Below are 23,556 nucleotides of genomic sequence, written 5' to 3' on the forward strand. Positions count from 1 at the left end.
AAGGGCCTCCATCCTGTTTCGGATGCAAGGGGATGTCCTCCTATCTGGCTCGCCACTTGTCACAAGGGACACCCTCTATGAAAAAGGAGGCACGATAGTCTGAGGTCTGGGGTTATGGTTCTTTATTGTTCCACGATAGAAGGCACAAGGTAAACTGAGGAGATCGCGTCTTCCTTCTTGGCTCGTCTTCTCTTGGGGCGCTTTCCACGGAGCTTAGGTGTTCGTCCGACTCTCCCGGGAGATAGACCGAGGGAAACAAAAAGAACACGGGAACACACAAGCGTGAGATGGAGGAGCTTTGTATGGATTTGAGGCAGGGTAAGGGGAGTGAAGGGTCACCGGGGCTGCCACCACATAGAATTCACACCCAAAAAAACAATAGAGGTCTCGTAGGTGAAGGTGCAGGGAACAGGGTGAAAAATAAACGTACTCTGTGTCCCACACGCGCCCACCCCTCTGTGACCTCCCCAACTCAATCCTACCCCGTCCCTCCCCGTGAAAAAGTAAAACCCAGGACTCGGTCCCGTACCTTTCCCAGCCACGCTCCTCCGGGAACGCGGCGGGGCGAGTCGCGTTTACGTTGGCCTCCTGGCTGTTTCGGATCCTTGACCACGTCCTCTCCGAATCCTCCGCTCGTCTTCTCGCCGTCTCCACCGCTTCGTTGCTCTCGCTTTCCGTCTCTCTCTCCACTCTTACTTCCTCCGCCCGCTTTCGCGCTGTGGTCCTCTTCCGGGTTCTCTTTACAGGCAAATACGACCCGTGATTGGAGGGTTGCCGCTGACGTCGGTCTCACAGACTCCTCCTCCAGGGAAGTCCAATCTGGATTAAAGGGGCCGCTCTCATCCTGCGACCGAGGTGGAAATGAATAGCCATTATCATCTCCCGTTTGCTCCGCCTCCAGAGTGACCCCCTGACAGAGACATCTTAAACGCCATGGGGGTGTGCTTATTCTGCCTTAGTATACAAATTGCATCAAACTGATGAGGAAAACAAACAATAAACCATTATGGAGTTTCTTGTGCTTTTGTCTCGATGTTCATGTTGGACTGTTCCTATCATAGTAGGGCTAAGTTAGAATTGTTTATTGTTGGTTCCTGCCTGGAATGCCAAAAAGGCAAAAAAATGACAAACTGGAACGCAGCAGAGTATAAACAGAGGCTGAGATGAATTAAAGCATTCGACCCATAATGTGTTTTTTTTTTTTTTTTAAGTAGTCCCTCGGTTACCCGAGGACAGATTCTTGTAATACAAAACACTGCACTAATTGCAAACGTTTTGCACTGTAACCGTGGTCAAGTTCTCTATAATTTTCTAAAGTATAAAAAAAGGGATTTATAGAATGGTTGAATTAACCTCAGGTACTGGTAATTATTCTGGCCACATCCCGGTCCATCATTAATTTGCACACTATGCCACCTCAGCTTGGACCCAACCATATTGAAATCAGTCTCGATCCTGTTCCAATGAGAAAAGTCCAAACCAAACAACAGACCAGGTCCTCCGTTAACCGGAAAAGAAGCAAAAAGGACCAGCTTCACCCTGATTAGGTCTCATCAGCCAGGTTAGCGTGGTTTAAGTGAAAGAGTATGCAATGGATCCATGTCTATGCATACTAGTCCCTCTTAGGATGACACATTGACTTACACAAAAAGTAGTGGATAGAATGCTTGAATTATTCTCAGCCCCGGGTAGTTCTCAGGCCATCCCAGTCTGTCATTATTTTTCACTCCTTGGGTTGGAATACTACCCCAAGTGATTGCTAGTGGTTAGACTTATATCACGCATCCGCTCATAAAGGTTTCTGTGTTTGATGTAACACCCTAAGTGCCAAGTGCATGCCCAGGTGATGGTCCTTCACTCACTTTGCCACTGGAGCGAAGTTACTCCTTACTGAAGACCATGCAATCAGAGAGAAATCTTGGGTTGCTTGTACTCTGGTTCTGAAAAAACCTGACTTGGCAGTTAAGGATGCAATGTTCCCATTGGATTAGAATTAAACCTGATTTGCATAAGGGCTGGGTCTAACCTGAGGTGGTGTGGTGGGCAAAAAAATGATGGGTTGGAGTAGTACCTGAGCGACTGCCAGTGGTTAGACTTATTGCAGGCATCTGTCAAGTGGTCAGGATAGGCCTAGCAGAAACACTGCCATTTACATGCTCATGTTTCTCAAGTTGCCTTCTCTTTTACATACAATGGCTTTGGACATACATTTGCATGCGTGTCAATGCAGGATAACAATCTCTGAATCTGCATTGCTTACATTTCTACTGCATGTGTACATTATCACGACACCTTTAACAATTAGTAGGAAGGATAAAATTCACTGCGCCAATGTCATATTTGTTATTTGTCCAATTGGTGACACCGATATCCAACTAGAATAAATAACTTTGGCCTGAACAGGAGTTGTGAAATGAACAGACGGGTTATTTTATAAATACACAACCACTTCCTTGGTAAAGCAGATGAACACTCAGCTGACACTCGGGGGCTACCACATGTCGAATGCCAGCTCAGCTGATTCCTATGCACCAACACGAGAGATGTCCAGCTCTACACCAAGATGGACAGCTTGATGACACTTAACCATAGGTAACGGGGAGTGAGTCCACCGATCAGGGATTTGGCAGTTGCCCCACCCTAGGCAAGACTAGGTTAGTGAGCACTTGTTAGGAGTACACATATGCACAGTACTTATATGCCTGTATATAAACACTGTCTTAGCACAGTGGTGGAAATGTTATGCCTGTATATAAACACTGTCTTAGCACAGTGGTGGATATTTTTCTTCTTTTCACTGTACTTGTAATGCTAATTACGCTAATCCACTTCATTCTAAAAATAATCGCAGCACACAAATTTTATTCAAGAATCACAACACTACAATAAATATTGTGAATCCTTGCTGAGTATTTCTTGTGTACTTCTCTGCGTATGCACGAGAATCCAAATTAAAAGGTTCTGGATCTGTTACCACAATTTCCTTGGAGATCAGGGTTCTCATGTTCTGAGGTTGCACACACATCTGTTACCCTATAAGGTTAGGGGTTTGGATGGTACACGGTGAGCTAGGCCAACATATCATGGGGAATCAGACTCACACTATGCCAATGTTTATGTTGTTCGACAAACGCAAAGCTTTACCACACTTGATACAAGCCATACAACACATCATCCCATCACCTTTCGTGTGTTTGCAAACATTTTGTAAGCACATACCACTTTCTGGGGTCATATTTTAGTTTTAGAAAGTGGTAGAGTCTCCTGTTTTTTCTGTTATTAACCATTTTAACTACTCTGTCTTTCCAAAATGCAAATACAGTCTTATTCATTTGTAACAGATAGCAGAGAGTCTTTATTTAATGTATTGTGCATGATTATTACACCATCCTGATTTACAAACCTTCTATGTAATCCTGGTGTAAGCTTTGACTGCTCAAACTAGATACACTTGGAGAGGTAAAACCACAATTAAGTATTTGGTGATACATTTGAAGTCATATATACTAGAAGGCCTGGGACACCTGTGATAAACAACAGAATTCGCCAGGTATACTGCCACATGCACTGTGTTATGTTTGCCTATGTTAGAAATAATTACAACATGTCCGGTTCTAGAATGTAATGAGAAAAACTCTTATTCACCCACAAATTCGACATACTGCATCATACATAAAAGGCTTTCCCCTTGCTCATGTATACTGCAGTGCATATGGTCCGGCAGGGTGGCTGATACTCATCCGACTACTCATTAGAAGAGACCCAAAACCTGAAACAATGCCAAAAATGGTACAGCACAACAATCCATCATGTGCTCACAGTTTAAGTTCTCAGTATTTCAAGTGACAATCTGTTCTTTCCTGGTCTGTATGCTAATCTCCAGTTACATACACCTTGTTTATTCCCTCCAGCTCTTCTCCAAGCTCAATGTATGTTCTCTAAATTACAGCTCTAAGCACATTATATTCTACTTACCCTCCAGAATGTCTCCATTTGCCCCTTTACTTCCTGTAAATGATGTTTTCAGTTGTTTGTCTTTCTCTCTTATATTTTTGCAGGTTTTATATTAACTTTGTGACAGAGGAGGTTGTAAATCCTGAACGGTGAGTGAAATCAAATTTAAAATATCTGACTAATGAATATTTCCAGCACTGATAGGAATATAAAGGCCAATGAAACTCTGTGTTACACTTAAACTTTATGGGGGTGAAGAAAAGCCATTTGGACATGTAAGCTCATCTTACACAATGGTTCGATTAACAATTACATCCCAAAATCGGAATTCAAGTGTATAAAGTACTTTACTGATAAGTTTAGCGAATAGACACAAACCTCTCTCTGATTCGTCCCCACTTGGGAAGCAGTTGATTATTTGCTGATGTGATAAGGAGGAGTAAGACACTTTCCAGGGTGGGAATGAAGAGGGCGTACCTCAATCTTTTCAGGTACATTCAAATACCATGTAAAGGATCATTTGAAAAAAAGGTTTTAAGTGAAACACCGTTTTGAGAGGCAGGTGGTGACATTGGGGCACGCTTGATAGAGAACACCACACTATAGACCAAACTTACGACAGGCTTTGTAGTAATAATAGTTAATTAACTAATATTAAATGAGTTACGGAGCAGGTTCTTGGGTGTGATGCATTTAATGTGTGAATTCTAGAAGTGGATCCAACAGGAATGTCCAAACCACCATCAACACTGAATTTAGTACCACATTGACAAGTTCCTCCGAATTGCTAATTTTGTACTTGAGAACATTGAAACCTCATCAAACCTCCATTACAAGCTCAACCCTTCTGAGGTTGTGTTGTCAGGGAAGATTGATAAACTAAAGTTATATCCGTACAAGATAATTAAAAAGTTCTTTCATGGAAAAATCTAAAATATTTTCACATTAATTATAGAATGTGGTAACTGTGTACAGTTAAAGTGATCAAATGGGCATACTGAAGCAATTCAGGCTCACCTGTGGGTTCAGTCAACCATCTACCCTGGGCCTTTCCCCATGATAATGATGCAGCGCGAGACCGGAGGAAAAGAGAAAGGGACAAATATATATATACACAGCTATCCTCCCTGCGTCGCAGACCCAACGTCACACTAGCTCATTCACACACACAGTCATTGGTGGGGCCCATAACACCAACACTCACAAGTCTCTTACTCACGAGTCTGCACACAGGAGGGATGATGATTTTGCGCTGGACATGTGGGGCGGTGGTACCTTATTACCTATAGGAAAGAAAAGGTATTTTACAGAATATACATTAGCATTCACCACCTATAGATTCCTAATCCCAAACATCAAGGCACTCCACCCACTTGGTCGACGGACCAATTAGTTGGATTGGTTGATGGTGATTTAGAACCAGCTAAAACACATTTTAAGACTCAGAATCCTTTATTCATTTTATCGAAAAACCACAAACTCATATTTCTGATAATCAAATATTTGTTTATCTAAATATTGTTTGCAAATAATTTCGACATTTATGATTAATCAAAGTTTAGAAGTTTAGAAATTTAGTCAAGTAATACAGATCGCAGGACATTTATATTTACCTATTCTTACTATCTGGGTTTTTCTCTAATTCATTTGGCTCTGCAAAACCGAATTTAGCCGTTAATTGTCCAAATAAAGCAGGCCAAAGCTCAAAGTCCAAAATTCTTTGCTCAGCACGTTACCAAAGATCTCCAAAGGATCAGAAATCGTGCAAGCATCTGTCATCGTCTGTGGGGTCAAAGAGGGGGTGCAGTCAAGGAAACCGCCGAATGCCAGCATAGATGTCAGGAAAATGGGTAATAGGAGATGCCCCTCCTATTCTACTGCTCTTTTTATAATAAATTTCGAGGATAACATGAAACATTTTTAGGCGACGAAAGTCTGTGATTGGCTGATTGGAAAACGTCAGATTTTTATTCTATGAGGTTCCCATGGATTTTGCTGGTTCATTTCCGTAGCTGCTGTAGCCCTTATGCAACAATGTTTAAGGTTTGCTTGCATGTCCTAATTGTTCATTTAGACCAGTTTTTACTGACTGAAGTTTGGAAGTCCACCAATATCCTATCCTTGACCAGGGACATGGTGCACGGGGTTGTCAGGAAGTTCACGGAGCAATCCGAGTCTGCGCAGTAGGCATCGCGCTCACGAGACGGTGGCCACTTCTGAACTCGATTTCGGTTGCCATTTTTTAGGTAGCCCCAAATGTCAACTTAAGCTAAACAAACACAAAAGAATAATTAATACAAAGAAATGATGATTCTAATGTTAAACCCTCACTAATCCCTTTATATATTAGAATTTTCCTAGCATATAGCGACATTAAAAGCGATTATACTCACCATTAGGATCCAAACAGGAACGCAAACATCACATAAGCAACAAAAATCATGCGATATCTATGAACACATGTACTACTATTAATATGCGTACATATTTTAGTTATTAGAGTTAATTTGGCATGCAAATAGCATTTTCCCACGTGTAATTGGAGTATGTAAATGGTTGATTTAGTTTTCACACTACACTAGTAAAATTATAATCAGTAGGTTATATAGGTAGTCTTTTCATGCAAAATAGAGGAGGTATACAACATTTTGTTCTACCTGCTCCATCAATAACACAGGTAGCAACTTGGCATAATTTAATGAACATTCTTAGTACTTGCACTAGGATTTAGTAGTTCCTCAGTTCTGTTGTGTTTTGATGAAGGGAGCAAAGAAAAACCAATCAATCAGGTTTCTTATAAAGCGTGACTACTCACCTGTGAGGGGTCTCAAGGTGCTGAGTGGGGGGGGGGGTGTTCTGCAGTTCAGTTGAAGAGCCAGGTCTTGAGGTCCTTCCTGAATTGCGGCAGTGATGGTGATTGCCTGAGGTACAGAGGCAGGGAGTTGCAGGTCTTCACAGTGAGGTAGGAAAAAGATTTTCCTCCAGCCGTGGTCTTGCAGATCTGTGGGATGGTGGCCAGGGCCAGTTGGGCAGAGTGGAGATGTCTGGTGGGAGTGTAGACGGAGAGACAGTGTTTCAGGTATACAGGTCCAGCAGAGCGGGTGGATTTGTAGGCATACGTGAGGAGCTTGAAGGTAATGCATTTGTTGATAGGTAGCCAGTGAATGTCTCTCAGTGGCCGGCGATGTGACTGTAGCGTGGGATATTAAGGATGAGTCTGGCAAAGGTCTCCTGGATGTTCTGCAGTTTCTTTAGGAGTTTTCGCGTAGTGCTGGCATACAGGGTATTGCCGTAGTCGAGCCTGCTGCTGATGAGCGCATGGGTTACAGTTTTCCTGGACTGGGTAGAAATCCATTTGAAAATTTTAGTAAGCAGGCGGAGTGCGTGGAAGCAGGAGGACGAAACTCCATTAATTTGGCAGTTCATTGAGAGTGAGGAGTCTAGGATGATGCCGAGCTTTTGTGCATGGTGGGGGGGTTCCGAGTGCTGCGGGCTACCAGGAATCATCCCAGGTGGAGGGGGTGGCACCCAGGATGAGGATTTCAGTCTTGTTTGAGTTAAGCATGAGGCAGCAGTCCTTCATCCAGGTGGTGACTGCCTTCATCCCGTTGTGGAAGTTGCTCTTGGCAGCTGTGGGTTTGTCTGTGAGGGAGAGAATCAGCTGGGTGTCTTTGGCGTAGGAGATGATGTTGAGCCTGTGGCTTCTGACGATGGCTGCGAGCAGGACCATGTAGATGTTGAAGCGGGTGGGTCTCACGGATGATCACTGAGGCGCTCAGCAGCTGATCTCTGTGGGTTCTGAGTTGAACAGTAGAAGTCCGAATGTGTTTGGTCAGTGAGGAAGAAGCAGATCCATTCTAGGGCTTTATCTGGATGCCTGCATAGTGGACTGTTGTGCAGAGGGTGTGGTGGGAGATGGTGTCGAAGACTCCCGAGAGGTCCAGGAGGAGGAGGGCAGCAGTTTTGCCTTGGTCGAGGAGGGTGCAGATGTAGTCTGTAGCGGCAAGGAGAGTGGTCTTACTGCTGTGGTTGCCTCTGAAACCTGATTGGGAGAGTTCCAGGATTTGGTTTGTTTAGATGAACTTGGAGATTTGGACGTTGATCGCTTTCTCAATGACTTTGGATGGGAAAGTGAACAGAGGGATGGGTCTGTAGTTCTTGAGGTCCATCGGGTCGTTAGAGGGTGTCTTCAGCAGAGGGTTGATCTCTGCATGCTTCCAGTCTTCAGGGAAGGTGGCAGACTCGATGGAGCAGTTGATGGTGCTGCAGATTTTGGGTGCAATGAAGGTGCCGACTCTGTTGAAGATGAGGTGATGGCAGGGATCTGAGGGGGCTCTGCATTGGTTGCTCTTCATGATCCTGAGGGCATCCTCAGAGGTGAGGGAGCTCCAGTTGGGCACGGTCTGCTGGGGTCTGGAGCCTTTGGGTGCGGTGGTTGCGGGTGCTTTGGGTGGGTCTTGGGTTGTGAATCAGCTGTAGATCTCCTTGATCTTGCGGTGGAAAAAGTGGGCAAGGTTGTCGCCGAAGTCATGAGAGGGGGGAATGTCTGCTGTCTCTGCTCTAGTTTTGGTGAATTCTTTGACCACGGTGAAGAGTACTTTGCTTTTGTGTTCATTGGCAATGATGCTTCCCTGTATGGCTGCTTTCTTTGTTGTTCTGATGAGCTGGTGGTGTGCAGTTTTGAAGGCTACATTGTCTGCCACGATCTTGCTGCTTCTGCATCTTTTCTTGAGCCGTCTGCAATTGCGCCTGGTCTCTTGGAGGGTAAGTAGAACCAGCTGGCTTTCTTGAAGGGCTGCCTGCCTGGCGGTTTCCTGAGGAGAGCCAGTGTGTTGGCGCAGTCAGAGATCCAACTGTGGAGGTTGCGTTCTGGGGTGCTGGCATCCATGGATGTAGGTGGTGGGTTTTTCTTGATGGAGGTGGCGAGCTGGTCTTCAGGGGCCTTGTTCCAGTTTCTTCGAGGATCATGATGGGCTTGGTGGTGTATGGTGGGTTTGGTGAAAGAGAAGTGGATGCAGCAGTGATCGTTCCATTGTGGCTCAGAAGTGTAGCTGATGGAGTTTTTACTTGTGGAGTAGATGGGGTCGAGCATGTGTCCTGCTGCGTTGGTTAGAGATGTGACCAGTTGTTTGAGTCTGATGTGGTGAGGTTCTCCAGTAGGGATGAGTTGCTGTGGTTGTTGAGGTTAACCAGTTGGGAATTGAGGTCACTGAGGAGGATGTAGTCCATTGAGGTGAGGTGAGGTGAGTGATTAAGTTGGTTATGGCTTTGCTGAAGGGGGCGTGGGGTCCAGGAGGTCTGCAGACCAGGGTGCCATAGAGGGTGGCGTTCAGGTTGGTCTGGATCTGGAAGTGGAGGTGCTCCATGTCAGGTGAGTGGTCATCGGAGCGAACTGTGAGGTAGAGGGTGTTTTTGGGTACGATGGCAATTCCTGCTCCCGGTCATTGGACTAGAAACCATTTCTAGTATGTGCATTGAAAGTAAAAAATGTTCAGCAAGTCTTACTAGAAGATGCATGGAAAAGAGGAGCTTGTGGAGCGCTCTGTCAAAAAGCATTGGTGACTGCGATCTTTTTTATAGTATATATCCTTTGGTCTATAGTGCACAGAGTTGGGGTATTAATTCAACTTTATTGCCAATTTCAGCAGTCTTAATCTGTGCCGAGTTAGGGAGTCTGCAACGCTTTATAAAATTAAATACATTTTGCAGATTAATAAAGTGTATATACATACAAATACAGCAAAATATAAAATTTAATATTTTAAACACTCTGTAAATGTGAAATTGGTGGCTAAAATTTGAGTTGGCATCCTTACCTGTATTCTTGGGAACAGCATGAATATATAAACTAAAATCTAGTATGGATGATTGGTAGCCTCAAATAAGGCAGTATTATGTGTCCACAAAAAAAGAGCACGCATTAGAGCAATAAAGGAAAAGTAATTACTTTGTCTTTTAGAAATAAAAGCAAACAATGCACTGCCCCAAATGTTTGTTTGTGAATTAAATAAAATATGTAATTCATGTATTTTGATGTATACTTGTGCCTGTATTTGTGTGTATTGTTTTGAGTTTTAATTCATTTAAATTGCTTAGGCAGGGGTCCCCGTCTTCCAGTAGTGATTTATTGGGGGTCCACAAAAGTCAAAATGTTAAGAACTGCTGATCTAGTTTATAACTATGTGCATGAAATCTGTTGCTGTGCTTGTTTCTTTGTAATCTGTAATAGTGCTTTGAACCCCCTTTGTTGTGTCAGAGCTTAAATCCTAGTGCTGCATTGTGCTTGGAGCAAGTTATTGTCGGAAAGTGGTTGAAGACCGAATGTGAACTTCACATAGTTACTTGAACTGAACAGCTGTGCATGGGTTGGTTCTGCCATTCCAGGGGTGACATTGGTCATAGACCCCGGGGAAGGGGCTGGCGAATAGTGTGAATATTTCTCTTACGCATTATCCTATTGTGGCTGTTAGTGCCTTGAGGTTTCTGAGCAGGGTGATGTAGGGGCAGAATTTTCTGACAGTGTCTTTATGTGGGTTTCTTGGGAAATGATTCCTAAAGGATACTTTATTTACAGGGCCCTTAGCTGAGGCATTGTTGAGCAGATCAGAAGTATGGCCTTAAAGACCAAAGAAAGCTTCACAAACAAAGATCTTTAGCTGGAAGATACTGACTGACGCTAATTCCTGCTTGAAAAGCACTGGAGGCGTATGTGTGCCATTTCAGAAGAGTTAGTGAAGGCTCCAGATAAAAATGGTCTTTTGTTATCTTAACTTTCATCCAGTCTTATGCAACTAGTCAAGCGGTACAGATTACCCAACAATATTTAGCGTTGTATTTATCAAAGTTTGATTTTTTTTAATGTCCATTTTCCCTTTGAGTGTGAACTTGGAAGCCATGCCTAAGCAAGCAAAGTGCTTGAAAACCACACCCAGCTCACCTCACTGGTGGCACTCCAGCATTAGAGTTTTTAATTATAATATATGCAGGCCAGCTGCCCCTTTCCTTCAGGAAGAGGAAAAGCCACTGGCACTTTCCTCAGGGACAGGGACCATTGCTAACAGTATTCTTTCCAACAGCAAAAAGGATATGTGTCATGCTCACACTTAGTGCAGGAGCCATGCAAACTCTGCCCACATTGAGATTATAGAGTCTCAAACTGAAGGCTGCATTCCTGAGTCAAGGGAAGAGGAGATCCCCTAATGTAGAAGGCACAAAGCCTTGTCTTATCTGGAAACCAGCAACTCTGGCCCTGGAGAACCAGGATCGTTTCAGTCCCTGAAGGTGCATACAGGCAGCAAATAGAGCCTTGCAGGAGCAATATCAAACCGTGATAGGTCTGTTACATTGCTCTTCATGAAGTGTTTATTCTTCTGTAGGTTTTGTAATAATTTACAATTCACTTCCTCCATAGACACCAATGATTGTCTGTAGGCTATCATTACTGGGATCCTGTTTTCGTGACAGGAGTTCATCTTTCTCGCCTGGGAGTTTGATAAGCCATCTGGTGGTCTGTAAAAACATATGCAGAAGTCACCACAATATAACTGCTCGCAAAATTCACCAGCTATGATTCGAACAGACTTTGAATCATCAAGGATTGCTCTGAGCTTCCTTCAGGGTGCTAGTAAGACTGTTGTGAACACCATCTCTAAAACAAACATAGGTGACAATTGTTTCTCCAGCTCTGCTGTGACTGGGGAATGTGATATGGTCTGTTGCCCAAGATATCCATACAAATAAGTTGAAACCTTAATTTAATATGTAAAGTCAACCAACACCCAGGAGAACAAGGTGCTTAGCTTTCCGTCAGAGCCCAACCACGAGTACTCAGCCGTTATAAGCCACTTTTTGGAAAACAGAGCATAATAAGGATGGATTTCAGAAATAAGTGGTAGTGGAAGTGAAAGGGACATTTTGCAGTTTAATATCTTTAACGATGGGAAAAGTGTCAAAAATATTTTCCATTCTGTTTCAGCAACATCCCTATAACAGTGATAGTGTCCCTCATTACAGTTACTATTGCCTACCTCCTAACCAACGTCTCCTATTATGCCATCCTGACAGCAGAGGAGGTGCTGGCATCAGAAGCAGTGGCCATGGTAAGTTTGTGTATACTGTACAAATACACTTATTTTAACGTTGGTTGTAGAGGCTTCCCTTAACATAACAACCTCTATTACATATTGGACCTTAAACAAGCCTTACCATGAGCTTGGAAGTACGTAATTAGTATTCTCTGCTAGAAAGCAAGTGACTCCTGGAAAAGCTCATATGAGGCAAGTTTGAGTCCTGTGTTGGAAAGCATGCAAGCCTTGTCTGGAGAGTTCTTGAAGTGTGCAGGGGCGCATGGTAGTTCTGCATTGGGGATCACACCAACTACTGGGAATCATGTGGGTCCTGCTAGTTCTGTACTGGGATCATTCAAGACTCCTACTCTACTTATTCCTTCCATGCTGAAGAGCTTATTAATTTTGTGTTGAAGATTAATTAAGTCTAGCGATGGCCAACACACCCTTCTAGTGTTTGACTCCATAAACAGATCTTCCGGAGAAGGGGTACTGTGTAATAGGAAATCCACATCTAGTTGTATACAGCAGGGGTCCTGTGGTATAGAACATCCTCTGCGACTACTGGATTGGAGGAGAGTTCGGTGGTGTATAGCACTGTACAAACACGATGACACATCCTTCGCTGAACAATGCAAATATTTCTCATTGAAGAGAGCATGAGCATCTGCTGGAGTGTGCGAGTCATGATGAAATGTGTATAAATTGTGTGCCTAACTCTATGTTGTGTTCTAAATTGGTAGAATCCTTGGGGAAAAAATCAGTTACGTGCTGGAGAACTTGTGATTTGTGTGACAAAAAGAATGTAAAGACTGATGGAAATCCTCTGCTTATAGGTGGGAATCCTACACTAGATGGGCATGGATGCTGTGGGCAATCCAGCTATCCTGAAGCCATCCCAAGTACTTCTTTTGGAACCTCTGGCTGACTGTTTGCACTTTTCTTTCAAACAATGCAAAATGGTTTAGTAATGGTCAGTATTGCTACATGCATTCATAGAATAAGATGTCCAGTGAACCCTATACTGTTCAGAAACTGTGGGCTGTACTGGAATGCCTGTGTGAAAGTATGAGTTCTATACAGTTGTTCCAGAAGAACCAAGGGTCTGATTTTGACTTCGGTGGACAGAGTATATGCGGTTGTCATGGCTCAGTGCTTTACTCTCTACTTAACCATCTCGCAGCCAACGCATAGTCAGAAAAGCACAGAAACCAAAGCTAAAAAATTCATGCTTTTATTGAATCCTGATCAAAGTTTGTGTATTGCGTGCTTTGGTGCAGACAAAGTGAAAACACAACATGACACACACCCCTGTGTGCCAGGTTCCCTAACACTGCATGTAGTACTTGTAAGTCACCCCTGCAGCACGCCTGACAGCCCTATGGCAGAGTGTTACTATTACATGTGAGGGCATACCTGCATGAGCAGATATGCCTCTGTGCTGGTCAGTTTCATTACTGCCCGCACAAGTGACCAGGGAAGCCATTTTAAAACATGTGCTGGACACTGATGAAAACAAATTTCCCAGCTACATGATGGCTTCACTGAAGATAGGGATGTTTTGTATCAAACACCTCATATGAATAAACCCACTCTACCATTGATGGATATATTAATACGTTCACCCAGAGGGCACCTTAGAGGTGTCCCCTAAAAACCTATCAGTTCCTGGTGTGTTGGCTGACTGGTTCTGCCTTTGCTCTCAGGAGGTCAGAAACAAACCCTGCTCTGGAAAGGGTGTTTACACCCCCTTCCACAGGATAACCAGCTGATTGGTATTCTAAGGCAGAGGAGCTTCAAAGAAGCTACCGCCTTGAAATGCGAGTCTGGTTTGCCTCACAGAAGACGAAGCCGACCCCTTTTGTCCAGACCTCCTTTGGCACCTGGACAGGCAGGAAAATTAGCTAGTCATTTAGGTGTGCCTCCTCCAGGCTAGAACCACCCCTAAGGTGGGTTAAACTGAGGCAAGCAAGACTTTCAGAAGTAGCCGTCTTTGTGAATGCACATTTAGGAATGCAAGGAAAGGGTTATGCCCACTCCCCACAGGAAGTGGTCATATAGGGGCCATAGTGACCCCAATGGTCAGTGGCCCATTGGCTACTACCCTTCACTCTCCTAACGCCCCTAAACTCAGTATTTAGGGGAGCCCCTGGCACCAGAGAAGCCGATCCTGACAACCTGAAAAAGAAGGTAGATGTGAAGAGTTGCACAGCAAGAACAAATGACCCTGCAACTGACTTGGTGCCAACCCTGCTTTCCTGCTGATTTCACCAATTGCGCCAAAAGTTGCCTTGTCCTGCAGCTGCTGAGTCCCTGAAACCTGGAAGACCGGCCAGCACTTTACATAAGAATAAAGACCTCCCGAGGTAAAGTGGAACTGTCCCCTTCATCCTGCAGACAGCAAAAGATGACCCGGAGGGTCTTCGGGACTGCCAAAATCCGCCGCCGCGAAGCACCACTGTGCCCGAGCCCCCCAATCTGTGACAAAGTAAGCCTACAGTGTCAGCATGGTCCCCAAGCCTTCCAGGTACTGAGTCCACTGTGGAGTGTCTCCTCATGAACCCCCAGACGTTGCCTACAGTCTCTGCATGCAGGCCCCCTCAACCGCAAGTGTTGAAGGACGGAGAAACTCAACATCCCAAAGACCCTCTGCACCCGGACGCCCCATCACAGGGAGATGAGGACCAAAGGTGTCCCCACATTCTCTAACATCACAAGACATTAAGCCACTCAAGGTTTTCACCATACTGACCTCTCAGTCCCCGCCTGCAGCCCCTTTTTACCGCACCTGTTCCTTATAGAGTAACATTGGCCACCCAACGATGTTTTGCACCCCTGCACCCCGTTGTTCTAGTGCTTCTGGTGGTGTTCTGCTGATGCTGCCTTGGACATTGCCTACCACTCCCTTTTCACTCTTGGATATGGGTACTGTAAGTCGTACTGTACCTGAATGTAGCATTTGACATTCCCCCACATAGGATAGAATTGCAGCTTCTAAAAATTGCACTGTGTCAACTCTTCGAACATAAAAGAACTTACTTCATGAACAAATTGATGCTGGTGCCTAAACATATATAAATATACTTGCTATTTTTATAAATTTGGTGTGTATCTCCTTCTTGAGTTGTGTGTATCATTTATTGACCATTGTGTCTATTTGGAGATGTCTTGCACTCCTTTAAGATAAGCCGAAGGCTGCTTGACCATTCCACCCCTGGAAGAACACCTTGGGAGTGCTAGAGCAAGCCCATGTTCACTCATAAGGGAACCCCTGGACTTGTTGCATGATGTATCTCATTTTGATACATCATATAAAGAGCCAGCTTCCTACACCCCCCCCCCCCCACCAACCGTTCACCTTCTTCTGGGTATTTATGTGCACAATAGCCTAACCAAAGGCTTAAGATAACCAAAGAAGGGGTGGCACACCTCAATTCTAGGAAGTCACTACTCAAAATTATTCACCCAGTATTGCAACTGAAACTGAACCTCATCTAACGCTCAAAATGGGTTCTTTGTAAAAACAACTTTGCCTGGCCTTTTATCTCCATTATTCTTGAGTTCTACTAATTTATCACTAATTGGTGACCTAAATTTACATTTGGAAGACTGTTCTAATCCTACATGCATCAATTTTATTGCAGATCTCGGGGCCATGAATATTAACTTGTGTAATTCTGGCCCTACACATAATGCAGGACATCTACTTCATCACATTTTTTCCAGTCTTCCCTCTATTAAATGCGAACCAGCAACACCTATTACTTGGTCGGATCATTTTTTACAAAAGTTTATAATCTCCTTCCCATCTATCGTTACGTCCTCACTCCCCTCGTCCATGTCATCTAAAAGAGACTGGAAAAAAATACTCAATTGCGTTGAAAAATCTTCTCAGCGTAAATGTACCTATTTTCGACCCACAGGTTGATGTAATATCCAAAAACATTCATACCTGGCTTTCTGATGCTGTTGATGTGTGTCTTCCTTTGATTAAGAAAAAACTGATCTACCATTGTTCCCCAGCTCCTTGGTATAACGAGACCCTAAAAATTGAAAAATCCAAATGTAAAGCATTGGAAAGGAAATGGCGAAGAAATTATGCACCTGATCTGAAAGAAGTCTACAAAAAATCCCAAAAAGTTTACCACAATTTATGTAAAACTGCCAGAGCCACTTATGTTTCTAAAACTATTACTGATGCCACTAATTGCCCTAAAACACTCTTTGGCCTAGTAAAAAATCTTGCGGGATCTGAAACCATAGCAAAGCCTCTGCCTTTAAATAAAAATCAGTGCGAAGATCTTGCTCTTTTCTTCACGTGTAAAATTGAGAAAATTCACTTGGAAATATCCAACTCTTCTTTGTACCGACCTTTACAACAACAAGCGACTACTATGGCCTGTGTGTTGCCGTCTTCAAATTTGGCTATTATTTCTACGGAATATCTTAATACCCTTCCCCTGTTAGCTTCCTGGCCTCTTCTTAATTTGAGTTCCCTTGGTACTATTCTTGACAAAATTAAATCTGGTTCTCCAAATGACCCATTACCCATCTCTATTCTAAAACAACTTGGTCCTTCCCACATGCAAGTTATCCTGAAAGCTTTGAATTCTCTATTGCATGAGTCCAAAGTTCCTTCTTCTTGGAAACATGCAATGGTTGTCCCTTTATTAAAAAAACCAACTGCGGACCCTATGGTCCTTGCTAACTATCGGCCAATTTCCCTTCTGTCCATGTTTTCTAAAATTCTTGAAAGACATATCCATTTCTACCTCTCCAAGTTTATTAAAACTAGTAACATCCTCCATCCTTCACAATCTGGGTTTAGAGCGGGTTTCTCGACGGAGACCACTCTACTAGGGGTCACGGAAAGACTACGCCTTCACCTGGATGCTGGAGACACAGTTGCGCTCTTACTGTTAGATTTGAGCACGGCGTTTGATACTATCTCCCATCCTATACTAATAAACACGTTGAGGTCTTTCGGTACCTGTGGATCAGCTCTGGTCTGGGTTGTCTCCTTCTTGGATAACCTTACCTTTCAGGTTTTTTCTGCTTCAGACAGCTCTAATGTCCACTCGTCGCCCTTTGGAGTACCCCAAGGCTCTATTCTAAGTCCTTTGCTTTTTAGGTCTCGGCTGCGAAGGCTGCGCTTGCGTAGTCTCGCTCCGAGATTTAATGACTTGGAGAAGAGGGGCTTGAACCCGCCCCTCTTCTCCCCTGTTCTCCATTGGCTGGCCTCTTGAATGCTGGCCAGCCATTGGAGAAGAGGTCAGTCATTCCTATTAGGCCCCGTCCTTTTCGGATCGGGGGGCGTGTTTTTTGCGAGAAGTCTCAGGGAGGAGACAACAGCAAAACACGCCCCCGAATCCGAAAAGGACGCTGCGTTTCTCCGAGGCATTTCTGCTCTGCCTCGGAGAAAGGCGGTGGTGTGCTTGCCTTTTGCTCTGCCTTGTTATCTTATGTAAGTGCGGGGTTATTAAGTGGTTTGCCCAGAATTACAGGATGTTCAGCCGAGGCTACACTCTGTATCGCCAGTTACAAAGTCGACAGCTCTGGCCGTAACGTCACATGCTCTCGCCCCGAGTCACAAGCCCCCGAGATTTTCAGCCGCAAGATTATCACATGGTTGAAAATGCCACAGTGCCACTCTAAATTTGTTAAAACCCAGCAACAAAATAAATGGTCTTTCTTCTATACACATTGCGCCCGGTCCAACTGCCATATGAGAAAAGCAGACACAAAAAGATCAAGACCACCAGCCAGGTTGCTAAAATAAGACCCCTCCCCCCTCCCCCATTTTCTTAAACACTGAAATTAGATCCGTCAAAGTAAACTCCGTTGGGCCACAGCTCGCACCCCTTATCCACATGTCCTCAGATGCACCACCATGATGAACTTGGCTCCGTAGCTCTACTTGCTAATGCTAACACATCTCCATTAAACACCCCAAAGGTGCGCGTGGGGGAGCGTACAATCCGCTGCCCACTATCATTCAGACTTTAGCTTATTTTGTTTACTACACTCCTACTTACGCCGTGTACTTGGTGAATAAAACTTACGGTCTTAGATACAGAAGATACAGGTGAAAATCATAATTGAACAAATAAGTAATTAAATGAATAACGTAAGAGGGTGTAGAAAGGTTACAGAGTCATTTGGGTCAACTTTGAATGTCACTTTCGTGGAATCGTAATCACAAAAGAGAGTGCGAATACAGTTTATCGCTCGCTACGAGTACAAATCTAAGAGCCAGAATAACCTTATCAGTCTCTTACTCCACCCTTCCACGATACTACTTTTATTATACCAGACTAAAATATTTATTGCGTGAATAATCACTAAATGCTGGAGACCTGTAGTTGACCGACAAAGGACAATTACGCTCTTACTCCAACAGGGCTATTAAAGTAAAAGGCTAAGTACTTTGCCTATGCTCGTGAGGGTTTCTGCCATGGGTTAAAACTGGAGAGGTTAGTTCATACCTTTTTCTGACTCCTTTGAATTGACAGTGACCTTCTGCCGCACCCTTTCAAAATACTCTTTAAGAAGTTCTCTCTTAGCACAAAGAGCCAATGCCTCGCAGGATAAAGCTAGGAATATTCCGGGAAAGATACACTTCGCCTCCTCTCCTTGACTCGCCCGCTGCGCTCGCTCTGTCTGACAGCACCAACTGCCTCTAGGAAACCCCTTTAGATTCCGGCAGCAAGAAGATTCTGGACCCGTGATGTCACGCACCCAGAATATTCTCACAGCGACGACACAATCCTTCCAGAAACCTCCGGCAAAGCAGAGTACCCGGCCGGTGTCGGTTGTCAAGACAACAATCCGAGCGTGGGGGTGGGGTCGGGAGACCGAGATACTTCCCAAGATGGCGGCTTAGGGTGCTTCTCGCAAGGTTCGGGAAGCTTCGCGGCCATGTTTGAAAGGTACCAATGCTCCGCTTCCGATAAACGTTACCGGTGGCTTAAATTAATAAATAAACAAAAAAAACGTTTTATTGATTTTTTAAATATGGCATACATCTTGGCGCAATCAATATAACCTTGATAATCTTCAACATTGCTCGTGTTGATATACATGTTCGTGCCCAAATAAAGATATACTGTGCGTACGTGTTCACGTTCAAGATTTAAAAAAGTCGCTAACTTTGACTAGAAGATGATTACAGCACTGCTTACCACTGCTTACATGTGGCCAAACGGTCAGAGCTGCCGACTTTGGAGCGGGAAATCAGCTTTGTGTCTGTCGGTTCAACAGCCTGTGAATTTGGGCAAATTTAAACTCCCTGTGCCCACCAAAACAAGCATTTACAATGCAACGGTCTCGGCATTGGTAAAGTTAGAGCTATTGGCATTGCTCATGACAATGCCGTTTCTTTACATGTTTTAAAAACAAAAACATAAACAAACATAATGTCATGAGCAATGCCAATAGCTCTAACTTTACCAATGCCGAGACCATTGCATTGTAAATGCTTGTTAATCTTTATGTTAGGCCGTTAGCGGACATTGCCGACAAAGTTGGTCTGACTCTTTCTACATGCAGATGACTCTCAGATCATCTTTTCACTTTCCAACTCTGATTTTTGCTCCTCTTCTGGTCTTCAGATGGGTCTCTGACAAATTGCAATTTGGATGAGCCAAAATTATTTGAAGCTCAATGGTAATAAAACCGAGGTCTAAATCCTTGGTAAAAAGAAAGACCTTTGGGGTTCGTTCCATTAGCCTGATGAGATGGGTGCTCTCCCGCAGCCAGTAGATCATGTCCGTAACCTGGGTTTTCATACTGACGATTCCCTGACGATGCACCATCAAGCAGTCAAGGTCACAGCCACTTGCTTTAGCATTTTAAAATGGCTTAGGAGGATCCTTTGGATGTTACCTAATGCCACCCAGAAAACAGTAGTCCATGCCCTTATTATATCACGGCTGGACTACGGAAATATTCTTTTTCTGGGTGCTAACAAGGCTGTGACCCGTAGATTGCAACTGGTGCAGAACCCAGCAGCAAGACTCCTTTGTAGGGTCCCCAGGTTCTCTCCCATCTCTGGCCATCTTCGAGATCTACACTGGCTCAGAATTGAAAAACTGACAGAATTTAAAGCACTGAGTTACATGTTCAAGATCAAGTGGGGCTTAGCACCGGATTACTTGCACACCCTTGTTTGCCCCTACGTACCTACTCGCCACCTCCGCTCTGCCACGCTTGAAAAATTTTCAGTGCTTAGGTTCAAACTTGCAAGAATGGGTGGCAAATCTTTTTCGGTTCTCGGTCCTACTCTTTGGAACTCCCTTCCTCTTGCTATTCGCAAAGAAACTATTTAACACCCAGTTCCGTCGTTCATTAAAAACTTGGTTATTTAATCAATAATTCCTTTTCTGTATTGTTGGCTGCATCCAGTGTCATCCAGGCGCCGGGAAACCCTTTTTGGGTAGCTGTCGTGCCTTATAAATGGAATAAATAAATAAATAAAAATAAAACAGTTGAAGAAGTCTTGCATGTATTCTTGTAGGGTACTGTATTCAACCAAATCTGTCAGGAATCTCCAATAAAAAAAGTGGTGTCCTTAACCTTAAACAAATGTTGTCAAATCTATCTTCTCCATGTGCCAGATATTCATACATAATCCAACACTGATGTGCATCCATTACATGGCAAAAGAAGGGCTATACTCCAGCCAATGCTCCTCTCACAATGGGAGTTTTCTCCCATGGCATGGAGTTCATTTGAAGGTTTGTGCTTTCACACACTGCCACGCTTTGCATGTTGATGTGTGAAAGCAAAAACTGGCCAGGTGTTTGCCCACTGTAAGTAGGGCAGGCGCACACATGACCAAACCTCGAATGGCCTTTACTTCATCAGGCCACCAAAGGTCCATGTAGGCTCCACCATCTACATGTCTCGTCAGCCTACATACTGAAGTTCCGTCTGACCCTAAATAGGGTGGGCTGAACTTTGCTTTTGTGGAGAAAGTAGTCTGTCAATGTCTAAATCAGTCCCCAAGTATTATGGTCAAGAAAGTGCAATACTTGAGAGCACTTGACGCCTCTTTTCTAAAGCATGTGAACTTTGTGCTTGAAGACCTGAAAATCATTCCTGTAGATCTGATGAGTCCTGTACTTTAGAGCACACAAGAGTTTGACACAAGAAACATATAATGAGAAAGGTGTTACTCAATTAAAATTTGCACTGTACTTTATTGTACGTTATATTGTCTGATATGGTGCAAAGAGTTATACAAATGACTCTAAATATTATATAATTTGTTTTATTCTAGAGCTTTGCTGATCGTGCTCTCAAAGGATTTTCCAATGCAGTCCCAATCCTGGTGGCAATGTCTTGCTTTGGAGCCTTAAATGGAGGGATCTTCGCATCTGCAAGGTTAAGAGTAAGAGGTGTAGTGGGGAGAAAACAGAGAAAGTGTGCATACAAGGAATGAGAATTTTAGATGGCCTAGCAAGCCAGGCGAGAGAAAGAGCCGAACCAGTTTCAGAGTAACAGGATAGGCTTGGATGAAGAGCTTTATATGAAAGTGTTTGTACTAAGCAAGCTTCATTCCTGAGAAACATATGACTAGAAGTGAAAAGGTAGGTTGATTACTTATATAGGCAACCAGTAGCTAAGAGACATCCAAGGCAGATATCCATTCTTGGTGTGTATGTTAGACAAGACATCTACACAGTAAAGTTGTTGAATCTCCATTTCTCCAAGCCTAACAATGTTGTAGACAAACTTTGCTATACATTACTACCCCCAATTAGCCATATTATGTACAAAAGTTTAGCTCCTACTACCGCGATAGGCTATCACATGTAACAGCCTTCTGCTTCTTAGAGTCAATTCTCATCTCCCTTTTCTCTGGTCAAAACCTGGCCAGGGCCATCGACTACATGTGAATTAACATCCTTCTCTTGCTGCAGGTACACAAATCTACGTGGTAGTATTATCAACGAAGTGCCACATGTAGACACGTTTGGCCTCATTTACAGTTTTGAGGATAGGGGACTCTGTCATAAAGTGGCAGATGTCCCACAGCCAATCTCACGGTGCCCCAATCTATTTAGTCAGAGGAAACACCATGTTTCCGTTGGAAGGGCCTATTCTACCTCTACTGGCTGTAAGGTTTGACCGACATACTGTCAAATATTTTACCGTTAGTCAGAGTACCTCAGATCGTCTGTCATATTTAGGGTGGATGTTTCTGCAGTTTGGGACCTAGGGGTCCTGACCAGGAAACCAGGGTGGAAACTTCCAGAGTGTTAGGAACATCTTTTTCTTTTTCAATACCAAAATCTCACTTTGAGATTTCTTTTTGAAGAAAACAAATCTTTGCTGAGCAGGCACATTGAACATGAATCCCTCAAAGCAAACTGTCAGTGCCTTCAGTGGAGCTACCTCATTGGCATCTATAATGAAGGCATAAATGTCAGCACTAACTGGTAGATGTCTGTAAATGGGATTGTTGGTCTATCACCAGGACATCCCTCTACTGCCATGGTAAATCAATGTAAAGCTACCATACTTCAAAAGAGGGCCTTTATGTTTTTGCACAAGATGAGTTATCTTAATTCCTTTTTTTTTGCCAACAGGATGCTGTTTGCAGCCTCAAGGGAGGGACAATGGCCCTATCTATTCTCCATGATCCATATCCGAAGACACACGCCTCTGCCTGCCCTAATTTTGATGGTGAGCTATATATCAATAAGGTTCGAACACCTTCTACTTTCTTGTGCATTTTCAAGAGCCTTCCTTCAGCCCAATGTATTGTCTCATAATTTTCATCAAAAATTTAAATAATTTGTTCAGCAATGTCATGCACCTTCTTGAGTCATATAATATCACGTCTATATTGCTTAATTGTCAGGGAGGATTATGGAAGTACCGATCACCAACAAATTAGGTTTGTATGACTTTATTGGCAATTTCATGCATATGTAACTAATGAGATCCATACTGTAAAACGATTGATCCAGTCTTTAGGGAAGTAGATGCACTTTCTTCTATTAAATATTGTAAATTCTTGCATCCAACCTAAGATAACTACTGTAGACAAGTTTGATTTAATAAGATCACTCTACTTACCATTGAATCTATGGAACAGGAACACTCACATTCAAATTGATGAGGGAGTCTCAGTATATGCTGACTGTGGCTACTTAGCACGTAATGTGGGATCAGCATTAGTTATCAGTGAGTTTCTGAATGAAGGTCAAAACAGAAATGATGTACTGCAAACTTGGGAAGGACTTGGGATATGCAGATCTAATCACAGATTACATATCTGAATTAGCATTAAACACTCCAATACTATATATAGAATTATCTCTTGGTGCAATGTGCTTTTTGAATTGGGTGCTAAAGATATGAACATACCCTTCTCCAAGAAACTAAGTGAACCTTAGGTACGGCAACAGTTGGGGAGCTACAAAAGATTAAGAAATTGAGAAAAAAAAGATTGTTTGCAGTGTGGAGCCCAGAGGGGTAAATTACAACTGTTTAAATAGCAACAGAGGGGCTATAGGACATGCGGTAA

The 23,556-nt window shown here is 43.5% G+C and overlaps 1 protein-coding gene across 2 annotated transcripts in view; it reads left to right on the top strand.

Moving 5' to 3' along the window:
• The window catches only part of LOC146854136 (cystine/glutamate transporter-like), a 107,643-nt gene that overhangs the window by 39,422 nt on the left and 44,665 nt on the right, over positions 1–23,556 (top strand). Inside the window, exons 6-9 of one of the 2 annotated variants that reach the window (XR_014981161.1) lie at positions 4,059–4,103; positions 11,930–12,053; positions 21,301–21,411; positions 22,613–22,709. Coding sequence is in view for 1 of the 2 variants with exons in the window: in XM_085651900.1 (XP_085508026.1) it covers positions 4,059–4,103; positions 11,930–12,053; positions 21,301–21,404; positions 22,613–22,709 (370 nt within the window). In the remaining variant the exon portion in view is untranslated. The remainder of the gene's footprint in view (positions 1–4,058; positions 4,104–11,929; positions 12,054–21,300; positions 21,412–22,612; positions 22,710–23,556) is intronic. The other variant, XM_085651900.1, reaches the window with a different exon arrangement.

Source organism: Triturus cristatus, chromosome 4_1 (genome assembly GCF_964204655.1).
Source record: "Triturus cristatus chromosome 4_1, aTriCri1.1, whole genome shotgun sequence".
Lineage (NCBI taxonomy): Eukaryota > Metazoa > Chordata > Amphibia > Caudata > Salamandridae > Triturus > Triturus cristatus.